Source organism: Bactrocera neohumeralis, chromosome 4, assembly GCF_024586455.1.
Source record: "Bactrocera neohumeralis isolate Rockhampton chromosome 4, APGP_CSIRO_Bneo_wtdbg2-racon-allhic-juicebox.fasta_v2, whole genome shotgun sequence".
Taxonomy (NCBI): Eukaryota; Metazoa; Arthropoda; class Insecta; order Diptera; family Tephritidae; genus Bactrocera; species Bactrocera neohumeralis.
The window spans coordinates 61,003,629-61,024,274 of record NC_065921.1 but is presented as its reverse complement, the minus strand read 5'-3'; the positions used below and the strand labels follow the sequence as shown (position 1 = coordinate 61,024,274).

The 20,646-nt window shown below is 35.3% G+C and overlaps 1 protein-coding gene and 1 pseudogene across 1 annotated transcript; one reads left to right on the top strand and one right to left on the bottom strand.

The window, feature by feature from the left end:
* LOC126754595 (cubilin-like) overlaps positions 1-20,646 on the top strand; it is a 295,041-nt pseudogene that overhangs the window by 42,912 nt on the left and 231,483 nt on the right.
* Positions 15,375-19,765, bottom strand: LOC126754538 (jerky protein homolog-like). Its single transcript, XM_050466615.1, has 4 exons — positions 19,568-19,765; positions 16,363-17,181; positions 15,834-16,307; positions 15,375-15,781 (listed from the first exon to the last, which is right to left on the bottom strand). The coding sequence occupies exons 2-4, from the start codon at positions 17,161-17,163 to the stop codon at positions 15,482-15,484; spliced, it is 1,575 nt and encodes a 524-aa protein (XP_050322572.1). The 5' UTR covers positions 17,164-17,181; positions 19,568-19,765; the 3' UTR covers positions 15,375-15,481.

The following is a 20,646-nucleotide window of genomic DNA, read 5'->3' as shown; positions in this document are numbered from 1 at the left end:
ATTTGGTATGAGTTATTGTTCATAGAAATAATGTAATATCGAAAGAAATTGTTCAGATCGGCTCACTATAACATATAGCTGCCATACGAACCGAACGATAGAAATCAAGGGCTTGTATAGAAAACTTTCGCATTTGACGTGGTGTCTTCACGAAATTTGGCATGGATTACTGCTTAATAATAACATAATCTCCGAAAAAATTGTTCTGATCGGATTACTTTAGCATATAGCTTCCATACAAACTGGACACATAGCTACTAAAAGAAATGCACCTGTGAAAGTTATATTAGCTTCGGTGCAGCCGAAGTTAACGTTTTTTCTTGTTTTAATTTCCTTCGGTCATTTTGCTGTAGACGAAGTTCTACATTAATCCACATACCTACAGCCAAATGTATGTAAACTTATGAGTATCCAAGGGGCGTTCAAAAGTAAACAGGACTTTAAAAAAATAACATAACAAATGGTTTTTTCAGCAAATTCAATTTATTTTGTTCAAAATAGTCTTCTTTTGCTTCGGTCCAAAAGCTTGTCGGACGAGTGTTTTAGCTCGTTGGCCGATATGGCCGCCAGAATGCTGGTGCAAGCCTTTCGAATGGCTTCTACGTCTACATAGCGCTTTCCTTCCATGAGCAAATGCATTTTTCCGAAAAGGTAGAAGTTGCACGGTGCCATATCAGGTGGGTGCGATTGGTTAATGATTAAATGTGATTTTTGGTCAAATAATCGTCCTTCGAATGTTGGATTCTGAGCAATTTTTGGTCGACGGTCAATTTGTGCGGAACAAACTGTGCACACACCTTTCGTAAGCTCAAATGTTTGGTCAAAATGCGATAAATCTATTTTTTGGAGATGTTCGATTCTATTTCCAGGAATTTGAATGATGATTTCGGCTAATTTTTGATGAATTCACTCACAAATTCGATGGAATTTCCGGTGATCACGAATTTTGATTGACCCACATGTTGATTGTCATTTATGTCCTCACGACCACTTTGAAAACGTTGAAACCACTCCTGCACTCTGCTACGGGATAGACAATCATCGCCATAAACTTGTTTCATCAATTGAAACGTTTCGGTAAAAGTTTTACCAATTTTAAAACAAAATTTAATGTTGGCTCTTTGTTCGAAGCTCATTTTCGCACCGATAACACAAACATACTGACACTTAGAATGCAATAACTTCACTTCTAATCAATGAAATGTCATGAAATTCTCAATGTACAATCGATAAAGATAACAGATTCTAACGCACCTGTCGACATATTGGTGGCCCACTAGGGCGCATTAGATTCAAAAGGTCCTATTTACTTTGGAACACTCCTTGTATGTGTGTGCTTTTGTTGGTGTATAGATGTATTTACTTGTAAATGTTGTTTACAAACAACAAAAAATAAACAAATTTATCGCCTTTAGTCGGCCTGCCGACTTTTCTAATGCTTTAGTCTTACATATTCTATTAACCGTTCGTTGTCGTGTTGCCAAGTGTGTTGCTTATGTCTCCTTGTACTTATTTGATCTCAGTTCAATGTTAGTTATTTTCCTAACTCGGAAATGTCTATTTCAGCTCTCATCATCAATGTAACTGCAGGTTCCTGTGTGCTTAAGTGTGAGGGCATGTTTTTGTAGCCCTATTTGTATAGGTGCATCATTTCTATGTATACACGCACGTAGTTTTTTGTAAGTCATAAGTAATAGTAAATATGGTTAGTTAGGCTCGTCCTCGAGCTGCTTCTCTCCTCATCCATCTCACTACTCTTACCTGCCTTACGGACCTTGGGTGGCTCTGGAAATAAAATGAACATCATGCACATCTCTCGGTCAAGTGTAATGTTTGACAAAACATTAATGTGCTGGAGTCACACATTTTTCCTTTTTTTTTGGCTTTAAATACAGTGCCCTGTTAGAGATGCCGTTTAATACGAGGAGTGGGATGAGATGACATAGAAACAGCACAACGCATGCCAGATAAAAATGCGTCCAGCACCATGGTGACTGATTCTGCTTATCAGCAGGTACAAATTTTGACCCTTGTCCCTAATTTGTTGTAGTGGTACCATTGGGCGGTGTTCTGATTTATTTATGTGGGACCGTCAGACGAACGCAAGACAACTAGAAGTGAACTTAACTTTTAACACCTATTAAATGCGACACTGCAAACTTGACGAACAGAATAATTAAAGACGAAGATGAGAAAAAACGGACGGTAGCGCGTTATTAAAATAAACCTATGTGATATAAAATAAACCTATGTGATTTAAATATAAACCTAGATTTATGAAAGCTGTTTTTTCAGTTTTTTAGTTTCTTTTGGATATAAGAGCTAAGTGATTTGACATGCTGTTTATTTTGCTATAGCAATTACTATTAATTCAAAGGAAAATTTTGGGTCAAGGCAGTGCTTTGTCCGCTCTGACTGGTCTGCCTATTTTGAGATTTGTTGTTTGGAAATTAAAGTTAATTCGCTGATTAAGCTGCAGCCAAAAAGTATAAATGTAGATAATATAATTGATTTATCAATTATGTAATAATTTTATTGTTTTCTAAAGGGTGACTTTTTTATATTCCATGCTTCTCTACCTATTAGGATATTGGCAAACTTAAGGTATTCGTCACGAAACTCCTTATTCCTGTTATCCTTATAATATGAAAGTAGTGGAGTCTACAATAGTTGTGAACTGTGTTCACTTGGGCTGTTTACATAATTTTGCTTCCCGACCACAGGGAAAAGTGTCGAATGAATCCAGTAGACTTTAAAGTTGTATATAATCATCGAGAGCTGGTCCTTTATTATGAACATTTAACGATTAATAAAGTATAAGAATATAATAATCCATAATTTTGAAATTTATGTGAAATTAGCAATTTTATAATATCGGGCTTAAAGCCGCGTTCACTGTGGTATAGTTGTAGATATGCTTATAACCGCAATCTCCTTTGGAAAATATGAAGGCAAATATCTCATGTGAAAATCTATCTAATGATAGATATTTTCGGAAATTTATCAAAACTTTCTTATGTTCTGCATAGTTTCTAAGTTACTATTTAGAATTAGACAAAAGCATTAACTCTTCAAGGCATGCAACTTATTGGAGACAGAAAACAGTCAAAACAGTTGTGTTTAACCAAACCGATTTTAATTACTTTTGTTGCATACTTTTATGAGTGCAGAGTCAAATTAGCCAATTTATCTTTTGTGAATTTCGTGATAACATTGTATGCATCAATTATTAAATAATGGAAATAAGAAATATACTATTTCTTCTATGAACTTCGGTATGTTTGATCCGCATGTGGTTTTAATATACTTTATTATAGTTCGTAGACGAAACGCAATTTTTGATTTTACATACAGTAGAATCACGAAAAATTTAGTTTGCACTTTTTCACATTATACATATTAATTTGTGAGGCTGGTTTAAAGAATCGGTCGAGACTTGTTTGTTTCTTTTCCTTTGCGTAATAGCTCCTGACAATTTTCGTAGGCATATTAATAGGATGTGATATGTGATTTGCATCATTATTGTTTTCATACCAGTTTATCACGGTATTGATGCATTCAACTGCTTCCGAAAAACCCACTTTATGTTGTTGCATATTTTCCTTGACATCTGGTTCTTCAACTTTATTGTCAGACACTTCAAAATCTGCGTTATCTTCCGTATATTGATCGTCGTTCCAATTTTCAATTCTAAGGATTATATCCTTAGCTATATGTCGGCCTGGTGTTGTCCTTTCGTAAATTTAATTTGATTTGCCATGAATTTTTTTGGTTTGTTGACATTTTCTAATACACTGACTATAAACAACTCACAAGTTCAAACGCCCACGACAAACAATGTATATACCTCGCGACACCGACAATAATTTTTTACATAGAAATTCGGGGAATGCATAGAAATTGTTCTTCTTGCCAAACAAACGTTTGGGTTTGAAAAGAATAGATTAGTTCAAAAACGTTGACCAAAAGTTAATTTTTTAGAGCGCTGCGTGGACGTAAATTCTACATATGAGACCTTTTGCACCTTACGTAATGCCAAACTTTTATACCCCCGCCATGACATTCAAATCCATTTAAGGCCTATTCAAAAACGTCTTAAACTTTTGGTAACTTTGCAATTCAATTATTTTATGCTCCGAGTTAATTGTGAAATATAAAAATAGTGTGGGTTTGTATACACCATATGTATATGAGATGTAAAAGTATGTGTTGATATACTTATACATATGTACTTACTATGAACACTGCCTAAAAGATACTTAAACGTCGGCAGCAATGTACCTAGTGTCTGTATATTCTGTGTGGGTGTATGTGTGCGTAACAGAGCTTTAAGTTGTCATGCTAAAGCTCCGGAAATACTTTTACAGGAATATTGAAGCATATATATGTATATATATGAGCTCACATTAATACTTTGAAACAAATATGCACAAGGATTGAATATTTATATGCTTGTAAGTCCTTGCAGGCAAACTATCAACACACACTGATTTAAATATATATAAAAATACATATGACCTATAGGGCTCATTATACCTTCACACACCAACATTTGTTCTATTTGGCTACATATGTGTAGAGCTATGTTGGTAAATATGTACGAGCTATGCGTGCCACTATGATGTTGCAACTTATTTAAACGCCATCAAGCTGCAGGTGAACATATTAATCCGTTGAACAAAGCTTTCAGCGGTGGAAGCATTTGAAGCGGCTTGAAAAACACGGAGAGAATAAGGTGGAAAAAGGATTTGTTGGAGCACTTGCCCACAATCTCGCACACAAATAAATAATTTTTAAAACGTTTGTATAAGTATGTGTATGCAAGTTGCTTGAAGTACATACATAAATGTATTTGTATAGCAAACACACTGGCGCTTGCCAACTTAAATTGACTACATAAATAAATTTATCAGTTATGAAAATTACAAAAGCGTCGAGCTTAAGTTGCTTTGCACTTCTGTTTGTATAAGTTTGATTGCAGAAAGGTTGCTTGCTTTTGTGGTTGTGCAAAAGTTGTGTCTGCGTGGCTGCTGTGCCAGTACTGTTACGCGCACTAACAAAAGCCATTTTGAGTTTTGGAATGAACTTATCGGTATTTAAAAACAATGGTGTAAGGTTGTCGGAGCAGAGAATTTAAATACTCTTGCCAGCTATATATTTCTGTGAAAAATACTCGGAAACTTTTTATTTAATTATTTGTGAATTTTATAAATTTAATTGCAACTTAAAGGTCAATCGAAAAGCCCTTGGTGTGACGCATAGATGGCTCTAATAGAACTAAATCCATTTTGTTTTTAGTTAGCCGTAATCTTCGAAAGGGTCATGTCCAAATTTGACTGCTCTCGAACTATTAGTTTATGAGATATATCATTTTGGGTGAAACATTTTTTGTAAGTTTACATAAGATAGATCAAAACTAGTTTCGTATGTTAATAAAGCAATGGTTTATGGGCGAAAAATACTGTTAAAGCTAAAAGTTTGATTGATTAATATTATTTGGACTTTTTTACAGGGAAATCAAGCGTTGAAAACTGATTTGCTAAGCATGAACGAAGAAAAATTAGCAGCGTGGTCGATGAAGGCAGTGGACGCTCAAAGGAGGCTGTTACCGACGAAAACATCCAAAAGGTTCCCAATATAGTAATTTCGGATGCCCGTAAAGTGTAGTTGTTTCAGAGAGTTGAGACTCTATACATATCAAAGAAACGTATTTGATATGTAGCGAATTAATAATTGGGTATGGAAAAGATGTGTGGAAAGTGGGTGCCGCGCAAGCTCACACTCCAACAAAAACAACAACGAATTACCGATTCTGAGAAGTGTTTGCAGTTCTTTTATCATAATAAATCTGAATTTTTGCCTAAATATGAGACAATGAATGAAACATGGCTCGATAATTTTAACCCGAGGTCCAGCCAATAGTCCGCCGAGTGAACTGCACACGATAAACCCATTCCAAAACGAGGAAAAACGCACCAGTTGGGTAACCAGTTTATGGCACATGTATTTTGGGATGCCCTTGCACAATTTTTGTTGTCTACTTTAAAAAAGGAAGAACCATCAACAGCGACTATTAAGTAAATAGCGTTTGAAAAAAAGAAGCGTGGAAAAATAACCGTATTTAAAGAAAAGACGTATTTTTTCACCAAGGCATCGTGTTACAAGTTATTGAAAACGATGGAAAAAATTCATCGGGCTTCGAATTGATTTCCCATCTACCGTTTTCTAGCCCCAGCGACTATTTCTTGTTCTCAAATCTGAAAATAATGATCTTTGAAAAATTCAAAGATTTTTGGAGATTCTTCTCTAAATTTCTGTGGGGTATTCTATAGGTCATGTTCTCCAATTCTGGCCATAAACTATAGATCAGTGGTTTCAAATCTGTGCTTTCGGGCGGCCAATCATTTGCAGCTATGAAACCAGCAATATATGCTTTTAGACACAGCTGGAAGCAGAATCTTGCTAGAGGATCCACTCCTCTCCATCGAAGAGAGTATTGCTTAAGTGCCTTACCACCTTTCTAAAATAATCTGTTGGTACACTTTTGCCCCAGTTTTAAACCTTTTTAACAAAAGAAAAGAGGCGTATCGCCTTTATGGAAGGCTTCCTACCCAACGATTACAACAGGTGAATGGCGACCACGTTGCATGCTTGGAATAAGATTCTTTGCGGTTCCGGAAGTGGTTGCGTAAATTTTGGGATTTTTCTTGCTATAAACTTGTTTAACAGGGATTTTTTTCTTGCGTAAAAAGGATACTTTTATGGGTGTTGACCGTTGCTTACCCCATGCGTCGTGCGAAAGCGGCCAAGGACTTCACCAGCATTCTCCAGTGGGGGTAAGTTTGTATTATTAGAAAAAATTGCGGGGAATAAAATATAGGAGTAAAATGACAAAAGTGTGTTTTATACAAACTTGCCAGAGTTTTACTCATGTTTCAAATTTTGTATTTGCTAAGTGAAATATTTTAAATAACGACTTGAAGAAGAGGATTTCCCAATTTAATATGCGGCTTTCACTTAATATTGAAAAATATATTAAGATATAATTAATACGCTCTTATACTAAATACAGATATAGGTTCAAATTTAAATACATATATAATTGCAAAATAGCTTGCGAACTCTTTAAACGTGGATACATGTATACATATGTATGTATATGGATGAGCAGGTGCGATAATGTATACATACATGTAACAATCACATTCACGCGCCACCAATTTTAGTTTTAAGTTATGGATTTATATGGATTAAATTTAAAATACACAAATATGTACATACATACTAACACAGAGATACAGAGATACACAAAAACTTCTTCAGGGGAGGTTACGTTTCTCTTTTTATTTTTTGAAAAGTTGAGATAAATGTTGTTATATATTAAAATCTTCTTTTTTTGTTCATACATATGTGAGCATTACAGTTCATATTTGTGTATATGTATGTGTGCATAAATTGATGTCAAGTAGGCGCTCAAGTGAGCAGAAGCAGTGGTGACCTAAATGGGCAGCGACTGCATGTTTGCGTGCGTGGAATGTGCGTTGTTTTGTAAACTGTCAGCAACATTTTTGATAACGGATTATGATGATTGCAAACACGCAGATACAATTTATATAAAAGTGGCCATATATGTGTGATTGTATGTGTGCATTTAAGGTGGTGTGCCACATTGTTTTCAAACGCAGTGCAGCAATTGAAGTGCGAAAAGCTGTAGTTGCTGTCATTACATTCATTTCAGCGTTTCCAGCAATAATCATTTGCCATAAGTGCTAGCTCTTTTCCTCTCTCCGGCTTTTCTTAGTTGTGCCAACTCAGTTAATTTTTGGTTGTGAATTTTTTTTTTGAAACCTATTAACTGAGTTGTGGATGTGTGTATGCGCATATATGGTTATGTATATATGTGCCCGACTATGACACTATTTAGTTGAATTATGTTTAATTGTTTTGTTTCGCACAAAAACAGCTTCGCGAAGACCTTGCTCGGGATATATTGCACTCGGAAATTTTGGAAGAGCAAAAGCTGGCTTTTGTATCATGATAACGCCCCTGCTCACGCATCGCTTTCTGGTCACGAATATTTGGCTAAAAACAGAACAATAAACATAAAACACTACACTACGATCGAGGAAATAAACACTGCTTCGAGCTAACCATGATCATAAAAATTTACTTTTCTAACACGTTAGCAAAAATGCAATATATATGATGGTTGCTTTGAAGGGGCAAATAAATATTCATTATTAAAAAAATTTTCTGTATACTAGTACACATATTCTATGAGTAACTTACATGTTTTAATTAGAGTAGAGCCGACTACATGATCCCATTTTTCAATTGAGAAAGAAGGTTTAGAGTAAACATTATAAAAAAGGTTGGCGCAAAGGCATGATAGCTTCGCGTAACACATTAAACAATTATACGGATGGCTCGAGCTGCTCGAGCCTCTAATACATCAGCAGACAACACTAGAGTCAACATCTACGTGGACAGCCAAGCAGAAATCGAGGCTTTGATCACATTTCTCATATCGGCCAGAAGTGTCTCGGAAAGCAAGGCAGCAGAGGCGAATGACTTAAACTGTACTGGGTTCCAGGTCACAAAATTATCAAGGGCGTAATCAACATTGGAAAACTCATGTGTTATCTATAAAACGATCTGGACAGAAGTATGAGAAGGAAAATGAAAACGCGATGGAAAGATCTATCGGAAATATACAAAGTTCCTACTGGAACAAGATAGAAGGTGCTGTAGGAACATGATTGTAATACTCACTGGTCATAGTCTGCTGGCGGCACACGTCTTCAAAATGGGGCTGACAAATTGAGAAAACTGCATCTTTTCTGCACGTGTCCTCTATTGGCAAAGGTTACATTTTAATCATTTGGAGGACCCAGGGTATGAGACACTTAAAGGTGTATCGACACTGGGACCACAGATTTTATTGCAATTCGCGTCAAACGCAGGAACCCTAAAGGATGACTTCTTCTCGTGGACTTCGTAACGAAACTCCATCTGGTATCTCAAAGGACTAAAACTGGCCTACCAGACTAACCTAACCTATATATCAGTGTTTCCCAAAGTGGGCGATAACGCCCCCATGTGGGCGCTGCAGGTGTCAAGGGGGGCGGTAAGAGACCCAGAAAGAAAATGGGGGCGTTGTGTAGAGGCCTGGGGGGTTATTTGTAATTTTATTTATATGAATTAAAAGATTGCTCAAACTCGGTTCTATATTTCTCTCCGCGTAGTTCATATATCTGTCCTATTTTATTGAATATAGAAAAAATGAAAATCATGTCAATCAGTCGCTCCGTTTCATAACGGGGCATCTCGGCAGGATTGAATCTATAGAATACTAACTGTCAGACGTATTGCTATTGCCATTGCCAAATCTGTATGTGGGCATTTGCTATCATATTATAATCATTTGCGCAAAGGTGTAGGGTAGTTAGGTTCGAGCTGATTTATTTTATCACTTGCGAAATGACGTCGGGTAGATAGCTGATGTAACGCACGTTTTGAGCTTTTGAAATCTTTTATGTGGAAAATAAAAAAAGGATCTTTATCCTTTCTTACAAATGTATTTCTGGGAAAAATAAGATAATACGAAAAGGAGAAAGATCCTTTTTTACAAATGTATTTCTGGGAAAAATAAGATAATACGAAAAGGAGAAAGATTCTTTTTTTACAAATGTATTTCTGGGACAAATAAGATAATACGAAAAGGAGAAAGATTTTTTTTTTACAAATGTATTTCTAGGAAAAATAAGAATTCATATTTTTGGACTACTATATAATGAATGTGCTTAAGCATTCCTATATAAACAATGTAATATTTATTTTATATTCATTTGTGGTTTTGCGCGCAATAGATGAGCATTACTTACGCCTCCTTTACACTACTCGCGAAGTTAAACGTATTTCTCAAAGCAAAACAATGTCGGAAGTAAAAGAGAAGAGACGGAAAAACTGTGAAGAATACATTAAATTCGGATTCATTGAAAATTCCACAAACCCATCCTCGCCTTTGTGTCTTCTATGTCTAAAACATTTTCGAATAAAGCAACGAAGCCTTTAAGACTGCAAGATCATTGGAATAAAATGCATCCAGATAAGAAAGACAAAAATGTAGCATATTTTCAAGACCTAGAGGAGAAGCATAATACTCAGCCAAGTGTAGCAAAACTATTTTCGGCGGCTACTAAGCAAGATGACGACGGACTTCGAGCTTCGTACAATATCTCCTTGTTAATTGCTCAAAAAGGCAAACCACATAACATCGCAGAAGAGTTAATATTGCCAGCAATAAATGAAGTAATAACTACCGTGCTTCATAAACCGTCCGCAGATATTATCCGAAAAATTCCTTTGAGTAATAATTCTGTGCAAAGACGAATTGATGAAATGGCTGAAAACATTGAAGAATCATTGTGCGATCACCTGAGGACAAGCCAATTCTCAATTCAGCTCGATGAGTCCACTTTACCAACTAATGAAGCATTGTTGTTGTCTTACGTGAGGTTTATTAAAGATGAGAAAATATGTGAAGAACTATTATTTGCTAGAAATTTAGAGACCGATACAAAAGGCGAAACCATATTCAATATATTGGAAAAGTTTTGCGATGAGAAAGAGATTCCTTTGAAAAATATTATTTCAATAGCTACGGATGGCGTTCTGGCTATGACAGGGTGCCATAAAGGCTTCATATCGTACTTAAAAAATAAAATTCCAGATGTCCTTGGTGTACATTGCGTTATTCATAGACAACATTCAGTTGCTAGAAACTTAAGTGAAAAACTATTTCAATCACTGCAATATGTCATCAAAGCAGTCAATAAAATCTGCAACAGCTCTTTGAATGATAGATTATTTCATCAGCTTTGTGTTACTAATGACGAGGATTCAACCGTTTGTTGTTTCATACTGAAGTTCGTTGCCTATCAAGAGGCAATTGTCTGACTCGATTTTACAACCTGTTTGACTCTGTTATAGAGTTCTTGGAAACTAAAGATACAGAATTGCAAGACAAGCTCCTAACATCAAAGAATGATATAGCTTACATGACAGACCTGTATAAATTGTTCAACGACATGAATCTCCAACTGCAAAGCGATAAACTAAATTTAATTAAAACAAAAAAGTCGCTGCTGCTTTCGCAGCCAAACTGCTTCTACACAAAAAGAATCTGGGCAAACGTGGGTTTCACAATTTTCCGAATTTATCAGTATAATGCAGTAAAGACGAATTGTTTGCCAACATTTGGAAAACCTCCACATTGACTTTACCGAACGATACCAGGTCATTTTGAACTTGGAAATACCAGACTGGGTGTTTGATCCGTTTTCAAATGTCAACACAGCAATGTCACCTCAGCTGGAAGAAGAACTTATAGAATTGACAACAAACGAGGAAATAAAAATCACGTTCAAAACTGGTTACCAAGAATTTTAGCTACAAAAACCGATCTCGCAATTGTACCCTGGATTGTGGTCAATCGTTCAACGATTCTTGATAGCATACCCATCGTCATATTTGTGTGAACGTGGATTTAGTGCTGTGACAACACTGCTTACTAAAAATAGAAATCGTTTGCTTGTTACCGTACGTGGCGACTTGTGACTGTTCTTGAGTAAATTGGAACCTGATATTAACAAACTTATTAAACAGCATCAGATTCATCCTTCACATTAGTTTTTATATATGGATCGATTATTTTAGTTTTATATTTAATAAAAGATTCTCTGTTTTAATACTATAAAGTTGTGTTTCAATAATCATTCTTATTGGCAGGTGGAGCCCGTAAGAGTTAACTTGAGACCTAAGCGCCGTTGTATGTTACATACCTACTGCGCTCAGGTTTCAAGTTGCTGGTTATAGTAAAAGTTTCGTTTAGAATTCTCCGTTAATATACACATATATAGGTCACAATAATTAATTTGAAGTTAAAGTGGTTTTTAAATAGGTGAAAAATGGGGGCGCTAAAAAAATATTTATTCTCAAAGTGGGCGGTAGACAAAATAGGTTTGGGAACCACTGCTATATATTATCACAAATATGTATAAAAAGCATCAACAGACGATTTTTTATTAGTCCGTGATATATGCAATCTCACTCATCATAATAAAGTAATATGAATATTCCGTTTACTATTGAATGTAACTTGTCAACATTCCGCACAATTTGCTGACGGATACTTGTTTTAAATTTTAGAAATTGCCTCAAAAGAACGAGCTTTATTAAAAAGTTTTGTATGGGTTAAGTAGCTCATCGATCACGGCAATAAGTACTGATTGTATGCAAGTTGTAAGTAAAAATGTTAGATTTAAGTCGATAGCTATACTACCGAGTGCGTTTTTCACTACATTACACATCTTAACATCAGAAAACTTAAAAAAACTAGAAAGCACCATCACCCTTCACTTCTTTAAAGAAGCGAAAGATGTTTTCGAAAACTATTGCAGACTTGGTTCAAATTCAATACAGAATTAGTTGAAGAAAGAAATTATAGGGCTACAAGTTAAGCTTCCGGTCTTAGTCCTTATTCAAAAGTGCGTTAAATATAAATTTTAAATATACATAAAATCATGTCATATATTTTCTTTACGTGTTTGAGCTTGGATTAAGCAGCTAAATTATAAAATTGTGATCCTTATGAATTTCTTTAAATTTCCGTTGCCAACCCATTTCTCAAAACTTTCTTTTAACTCGTAGCCGTTGACCTCAAAATCCAAATTGTCTAAAGCGAATTACGACGAAAAATCAAGCCAAATCCAAAATCTCATTTTTCAAAATAATAAATATAGTTTAAAAAAATTAAAAAACACGCTTTTAAAACATATCAAACTAAAAAGTGAAAAATAATTACTGCATTATTGTGAGAAAAGTGTGGAATGCTCGATATATGACCATGGGGTTTTACCTGTTAACTTTGAACAGCCTAGTTCTTCAATTCGAGCACCGTCCAAAGATCTACAACGACTAAGTGCTACATAAGCTTTTCCAGCAGCAAACAGTCGAGAGCCCAGATAAATTACTGTATGATCTACTGTACAGCCAGAGAACGTATATTTATAACATATATATCGTATATTTATAAATATACGTTCTCTGGTACAACCTTGAACCTTATGAACGGTCGACGCCCAACTCAGTATGCTATTCAAATATCACCAAAACTAGATTTATATAGTTGTTGCATATTTTTAAGCGCATCTTTTTGGTGAGGTGCTTAAACTTACTATCGCCTTCCTACAGTGTCGCCCAAATATTCTAGGTTTCAGCACCATTTAAAAAAGTTACATACATACATACATACAAGTGAAGCTAATAAAAGCGTATTAAAAATCAGGGATAGTAGAAAGCGAAGCGTGTTAAGACTCGCTAGAGGCAAACCATGCGAAGTCATGATAATGTGGTTACCAGCAAGCAGCAGACAATTGCTTTCTTCCGTTGTCTTATGTTGGTTCGTAGGCGAGTTGTGTGGAGAAAATTTCATTATCGCACAATTGCCCAAAATTTGTGAAAATAAAAGCGGCAAAGCAAAGCACATAAATGAAATGAGCGTGAAAATATCAACGGTAAAATGCACGCACAAGCACATGCACCCTCTTGAGGGGAGACAAAAATATTAAATACGCAATTTGACTTCGTACAATTCAAAATTTAATTACAGCGCAAACTGCCGGTTAAAAATTTCACTACGAAAGGGGAATGATAGAAACAAGAAATGTATTTTCGTGCTGTTTTAACTGGTGTTGGGTTAATGGGGTCTGTATATACGTGCGTGCTCTTGTATGCAAATTTATATATGCCGAATCATATACATATGTGCACGTAGACATGTGCGTTTTTAATATGCATATTTTAGCAGCCATCGCTTTAGTTTGTCGTTGCATTCCTTTCGTACGGTACACTGTACGAATTTCTTTCATACATTTGCCGAGATACTGCCGCTATTTGTTCCGTAAATATATTTACCGTTTATATTTGGTAGTCGTAAAAGTCTTTTCGTATTTCGTCAATAGATGCCGTTGTAGCCGTATATCTCCAGTGCTACCAATCGCCTTGTATCACACCATATGGTGTTGGAAAGGTGAGATTTTAAGCTTCATTATACCACAAAAAATTAAATTAGGGGATGTTGAAAAAAAGTTACAGCTGTTCAAAAATGAGTGAAAATAATGAAGAAATGTCTCCAGCGGAAAAATGGCAGAAAGTGGTTGACCAAAATGACACATACCCAATATTTTGATGCTTTGAAAAAAGGTTGCTTTTTAGTTCAAGGTTTTGGGAGGCCATATCATATATAATATATGCATATCAAGATAGCACTTAATATTTTTACTACATTAGAGGTAAGCTTACTCTGAAAATACAGCGATACGCCAAAACTGTTAAAACGGCTTATAAGCTATATTTTGGATTTGCTACTGAAGTGAGAAATAAAGGGTGACTGCCATAAATATGCTGTTATAGTTGTCCAAGAATTTCGAAAGGCTGGGTTGAAGGAAATTACAAGTCTAAGCCAAACTAAAAATGAACACTCTTCTGGCTTACAGCTTCAATTGAATATTCTCTCTACTGTGATATCTTCATATTGATCATGAACAAGGAAGGTGCAGACTTGTAATATCTCAAAACAAAATTTCCTTGAATCAATCACGAAAAATTTAAGGAAGGAGTAGGTTCGCAGATGAGCGAGGTAATAACGGATACCTTTATTTTATCAGAAAACTTCTGACACATCATTTGATAGCTTCTTTCTGATTATAAAGCTTTATGATGCAATATTCAAACCAGCTTGAATCTTATTACCATCATCAAACATTTTACTTGTATTTTTAAAGCTGGTAATACTTTTTCACCTTTTTTTAATTATTCCCAATTTAAATATTCTGAATGTTATTTTTTCCATGCCTTTAACTTGCAGAAAAATAAAGTTTTCTCACTTAGATTCATAGTCTGCGACCGCTTTGATTTTCTGTTAATTATAATATTAGTAAAACTTTCTAAAAGATGTTCCCTGAAATTATTAATCAAAGGCTAAAAATCGTCATTTTATATCTACTAAATCACAAAGCACAAGTTATTAATGATGCGATATAATTTGTGCTTATAATTACTATTCGCAGAAAAATGTTCTTACTTTATTATTGATATTTCTGTCGTCTAAGTGAAAAACACAAGTAATTGATTTTGAAATTGAATTTATGCTAAGATTTGGTATTCCTGAAAACTGTTCTCATTGTATTATTGATATACAGTGCACTCGCGGTAACGTGAACTAATTAAAACCAAGGGAGTTCACGTTAGTGAAAATGTTCACGTTAGCGATTGTCGAATTTGAAGACTCAAAATAACTTCAAATTGCTAAATTCAGGATTTTTACCCATTTAAATGTAAAAGTATTTTATTATTGCCATTAGTATGTTCATGGGTATGAACATACATATTAAATTGCGAATAAAATTTCACATTAGATTTATTCATTAAACAAATCCGTTATCTTTTTCTGCTGCTTTTTCCTTTCTAATAGCTGAAATACTGCTTTCTCCCTTAAGCGTCTAAGTACACTCATGTCGCTTTGATCAACCATTGCGTCTCCAGCCCATTGCAATGCCTTGTTAAAGATTTCAACTGCCTCACTTGCGGCAATTATCTTTATGGGGTCTTCGGCAATACAATCATCATCGTCACTTTCTTCAATTTCATGGGTTTCGGTGGTATCATCAACATAAGGGTCATCGTTCCACTCTCGAACCATTGGCAATGTAAACTCAACCTAAAATAGAAAAAAGTAATAATGATATCAAAGTGTGTCGTTAAACTTCTACCTGAGGACTCAAGTCCTGAAGGAGATCAACTGACATTCGCATTAAAGAGTTTATTTCTGCACTCCATTTGTCTTTCAGGATACTTAATGGAATGTTATATTCGAGGACCTCGTTTCCAATTAAACTTAAAATGTTTTTCCAACAATTGGCAAGAATTTCTGTGCTGACCCGATCCCACGCGACAGATAAAAGGGTAACAGCATCTTTCAACGTTACATTTTTCATTGATTCAAGCAAATCTAAGTTTTTTGCTGCTATTGAAGCCAACAAACTGTTTCTGTAATATAACTTCGTTATTTTAATCGCATTTTGATCCATAGGTTGGATAAGAGGGGTGACATTTGGCGGCATAAACATGGCAATTATATTTCCATCTTCAGTTTTTAATTGTGCTTCACTTGGATGAGAGGGAGCGTTGTCAATAAGTAATAGTGCTTTGATTGGTAAGTTCTTCCGCTTTAGAAACAATCTTACCTAGCCAAAAGCAAGAATTTATAATAATTATTAATTAAGCGAAAAAATTGTTAACCTGTGGCACAAAAGATTGATGGAACCAATGTTTAAAAATGGCAGACGTCATCCAGGCTGATTTCGAGTTCTTATAATTCGTAGGGCAACTAAAGTGTTTAAAGCTGCGTGGATTTTTTGCCTTGCCAATTACTAAAAGTTTAAGTTTATGTGCACCCGATGCATTTGCGCAACAGAGAAATGTTATACGCTGCTTCTCCGTCTTTGTTCCTGGAGCAGTTTCATGCGATGATACATAGGTCTTATCTGGCAAAAGCTTCCAGAGTAAACCAGATTCGTCAGCATTATACAATTGGTCATTACATAACTCCATTTCCTCAATTTTTTGTTTTAGTTTCAGTTTAAATGGATCAACCAATTGAGGCTGCGATGAGAGTTTTTCTCCAGATACTTTAAACAATCTAACTCCGTATCTTTTCTTAAATCTCTGGAGCCATCCGTCACTAGCATTGAATCCGGTCGCGTTTTCTTTAAGTAGGGAATGCAATTCCTTAGCCTTTTCTTTTAGCATTAATCCACTTACAGGACAATTCCTTTCGCGCATCCGGATGAACCAAAGGTATAGACTTTTTTCCATAGCTGGAAGCTCTGACGATTTTAAAGTTTTTCTTTTTCCCGGTCCTTGGTATGTATTATTCACGCTTTTTAAAATGGCTTCTTTTTTCTTTTTAATACTGCATATTTTTGAATTAGCGACATTATATTTTTTTGCTAAGTTAGTCACACTTGTTCCTTTTTTCAGACTGTCTAAAATGTCTGCTTTTTCTTTTAATTGCAAACACTTCGATTTTTTAGAACTCATTCCGATTGATTGATCACTCTGCGAAAGAAAAAACTTTCAACTGAAGTAAGTCGTTGTCATATGGTAAAAATGTGCGCAAATTTTTCAATATTAGGGGATTTCCCGAACTTAAAAAATAAAATTTAATGTACATATTCAGTGTTGTCCGTATGTTAATAAAAAGTGTAGTGAACAAAAATTTTGTTCACGTTACTGAGCTTTCTAAATAAGTTTGTTCACGTTACAGAGTAGTCAATGTAAAAAAAAAACGTGTTCACGTTAGCCGGTGTTCACGTTACCGCGAGTGCACTGTATCTGTATATTAAGTCAAAAAGCATAAGTAAATGATTTTGTGATATAGTTTGTGCTCAGTTTTACTATTCTCATTTCATTATTGGTATTTCTGGATACTAAGTCAGACAGCAAAAGTAATTACGTTTATATATAGATATAATTTTTGCTCCTAAACTGTTGTCATTGCTTTCTTGATATTTCTGTATACTAAGTCAGATAGCAGAAATATTTCATTTTGCAATGGAACTTATGTTAATATTTACTGTTTCCAGGAAACTGTCTTTATTGCGGTATTGATATTTTTGTCAACTAAGTGAGAAAGTACAAGTAACTGATTTTTATTCTCAGTTTTACTCTTCCCAGAAAATTGTTCTCGTTGTGTAATTGACACATGCCAACTCTTTTAAGACTGTTCTCACCTTCAAACTTCTCTTTATAAGATCGATTAAATTGATTTATTTTCTAACACAGCTATATTTCATTTCTTGGGACCACTACGCTCTTCTGCCAAAGTCCAAATGGGCACCTACATATGTATGAGTGTGGAAGGGCCATATGTTTACTGTACGTGTAAGCATTGCAAAAATATCTGCTTGTGTAGATTTGAATGTCATCGACAGTGATGAAATTTGCACAAGAAAATTCTACAAAAGACTGTATAGAAATACAGAGAACTCATCAACCGCACTCTTTAAGAATTAGCAGACAGATATAAAAAATTATCTCTGCGTTTGTCGTGTGAATGATGAAAATCTCACTTACATTTTAAGCGTATGCAAACTACACAACAGCAGACGACAGACGGTAGAAGTAGGTTGGCATGTTTGTAAGCCGTATGGCTGGGAGTAGTGACTGTGATTGTAAGTTGAGAGCTGTGAGTGTGTGAGTAGTACGATACGACGGGCTCTGTTGTTGTAGTTTCTGAAGAGAGAAAAAATTCCAAAAACTAAAAAACAAACACGTTCAAGCAAACTTACAGTTGTAAAACAACAGATATGAAATAAAATGGCATGCCACCGTAAATGAGTGCACGCAACGGGTTGAGCGGCTTGAGCGCGCATACGTTCATGGCGCTAGCTAGGTATATCCCGACAACCGTCAAAGATCATCAAAGGATATGTTGTTAAAGAAAAAAGTGAAATATGCAAATGGAGGTGCGACAGGATGTAATACTACTTACCATTAAGGTGTGTTCAAAAAGTATCACGAATTTTGTGTTTTTTCAAAAATTATTTATTTATTCATGAATATCTATTTTGTCCCCTTCAAAGTAATCCCCATGAGATATTATACACTTGTGCCAACGCTTTTGCCAATCTTCGAAGGACTTAAAAAAATCATTTTTTTTATCTTCTTCAGCTCCTCCTTCGATGCCGTCTTTATCTCGTCAAGAGAAGCGTAACGTCGTCCTTTCATGGGCCTCTTCAGTTTAGGGAACAAGAAAAAGTCACAGGGGGCCAGATCTGGGGAATACGGTGGCTGCGGCATCATTAGTGTGTTGTTTTTGGCCAAAAAGTCGCGCACAAGCAACGATGTGTGAGCAGGGCCGTTATCATGGTGCAAAATCGAATTTCGCGGGGACCCGTCTCATGCCCAAATCATTGATAAAAATCGAATGGTACGAGCCAATCGATATGTTTAGGTCCTCAGCAACTTCTCTAACGGTGATTCGACGATTGGCCAATACCATTTTCTCCACTTCATTAATTTTTTCGTCTGTTGTTGAAGTGCTCGGGCGTCCGGCACGCACTCCGTCGTTCACATCTTCTCGGCCTTCGAAGAACATTTTGTACCACCGATAAACGTTGCTTCGGTCCAAGGTAGCTTCTCCGTATGCCACAGTCAACATTCGGAATGCATCCGTGCACTTAATTCGTTTTTCACACAAAATTTGATACAGGTTCTTTCATCCATTTTTTTGAATAGGTAAAAATCGAAGACGATCCAAAACACGTGCAAGCGAAGCAGCTGTCAACAATTAAATGAACATTCAAAATGGCCGAGCTTGTCGGCATAAGTGAGAGACATGAGTACCAACATAACGCCACAAAAAATTCGAAATTCGAATATACGTAACCCGCGAAAATTCAAAATTCGCAATGCTTTTTGAACACACTTCGATATTTCGTACCTTTCTACGCCGACAAACGACTGGAGAGTACTTCTTGTCTGGTGTCCATGACAGCGAACTCGGTGGGCTTGTCTCGTTTAGCAGTGTTTTGCTTTTATCTTGGACATATTGCGTAGTGCTGTGAATAGTGTATTAAAATTTAAATTACAGTAGTAGTGTGTTGGAATGTGTTTCGAGAGACCCGTGCACATATATGTACATAGACTATACAGAATGACTGAGCAACGTCTGCTGACCTCGCCTCGGCATGGCAAGCAAATGTTTGAAGTGACTGTGCATAATTTGGTGGTTAGCGAGAAGTATTCTTAAATTGCTTACATTGCATAATCTGTAAGTAAAATATTTTAAGTGAATTTTTGATGGACGATGATATTAAATTAAATGATATTATTGAAGGGGATTACAAAGCAACATTGAGGGAAAGTAAAGCAGTGGACAACACAGACACATTTTAGAAAATTTGTGTATAAGGGAAAGCTGTGATTTCCTCATTTAAGAATATTAGTCAGTAAATTAAGAAACAGACTACGTAACGAAATTTTGTCCAAAACTTAATAAATCTGGAAAACGAATTAATCAAACTATTAAATAATTACAGAAATTTAAATAAGGAGGCAATTCAAAGAGCTGGCAAGCCTACCAGCAAATATTTTATACAACTTTGTAATTTTTAAGCCGATATTAAAGAGGTTTCCATACAAGAATTTGAGTTTGATCGTTCAGTTTATATGGCAGCTATGTATATCATATAGTAGTCTGATCCGAAAGATTCCTTCAACTAATATAGCGTTGTCTTACCGTGCGATTCTGTAACTTGAGACAGTCTCAAGTCTCTAAATTTGAGATTTTAAGTTAGAGACAATTTTTGAGACTTGAGATGATATTGCTATTCTGTAAGTGACAGTCACAAAATCTATTACATTTCATTATTCAGAGATGTTTTTACACTTGAATGAAAATAAATATGTCGATAACAAATATTAAATTTTCTATAACATAGTCAAAAAACATAATTATCAATGAAAATAAAAATATATGTTGACTTTGTTTCATAATATTTACGAAATTTATGTAAAATT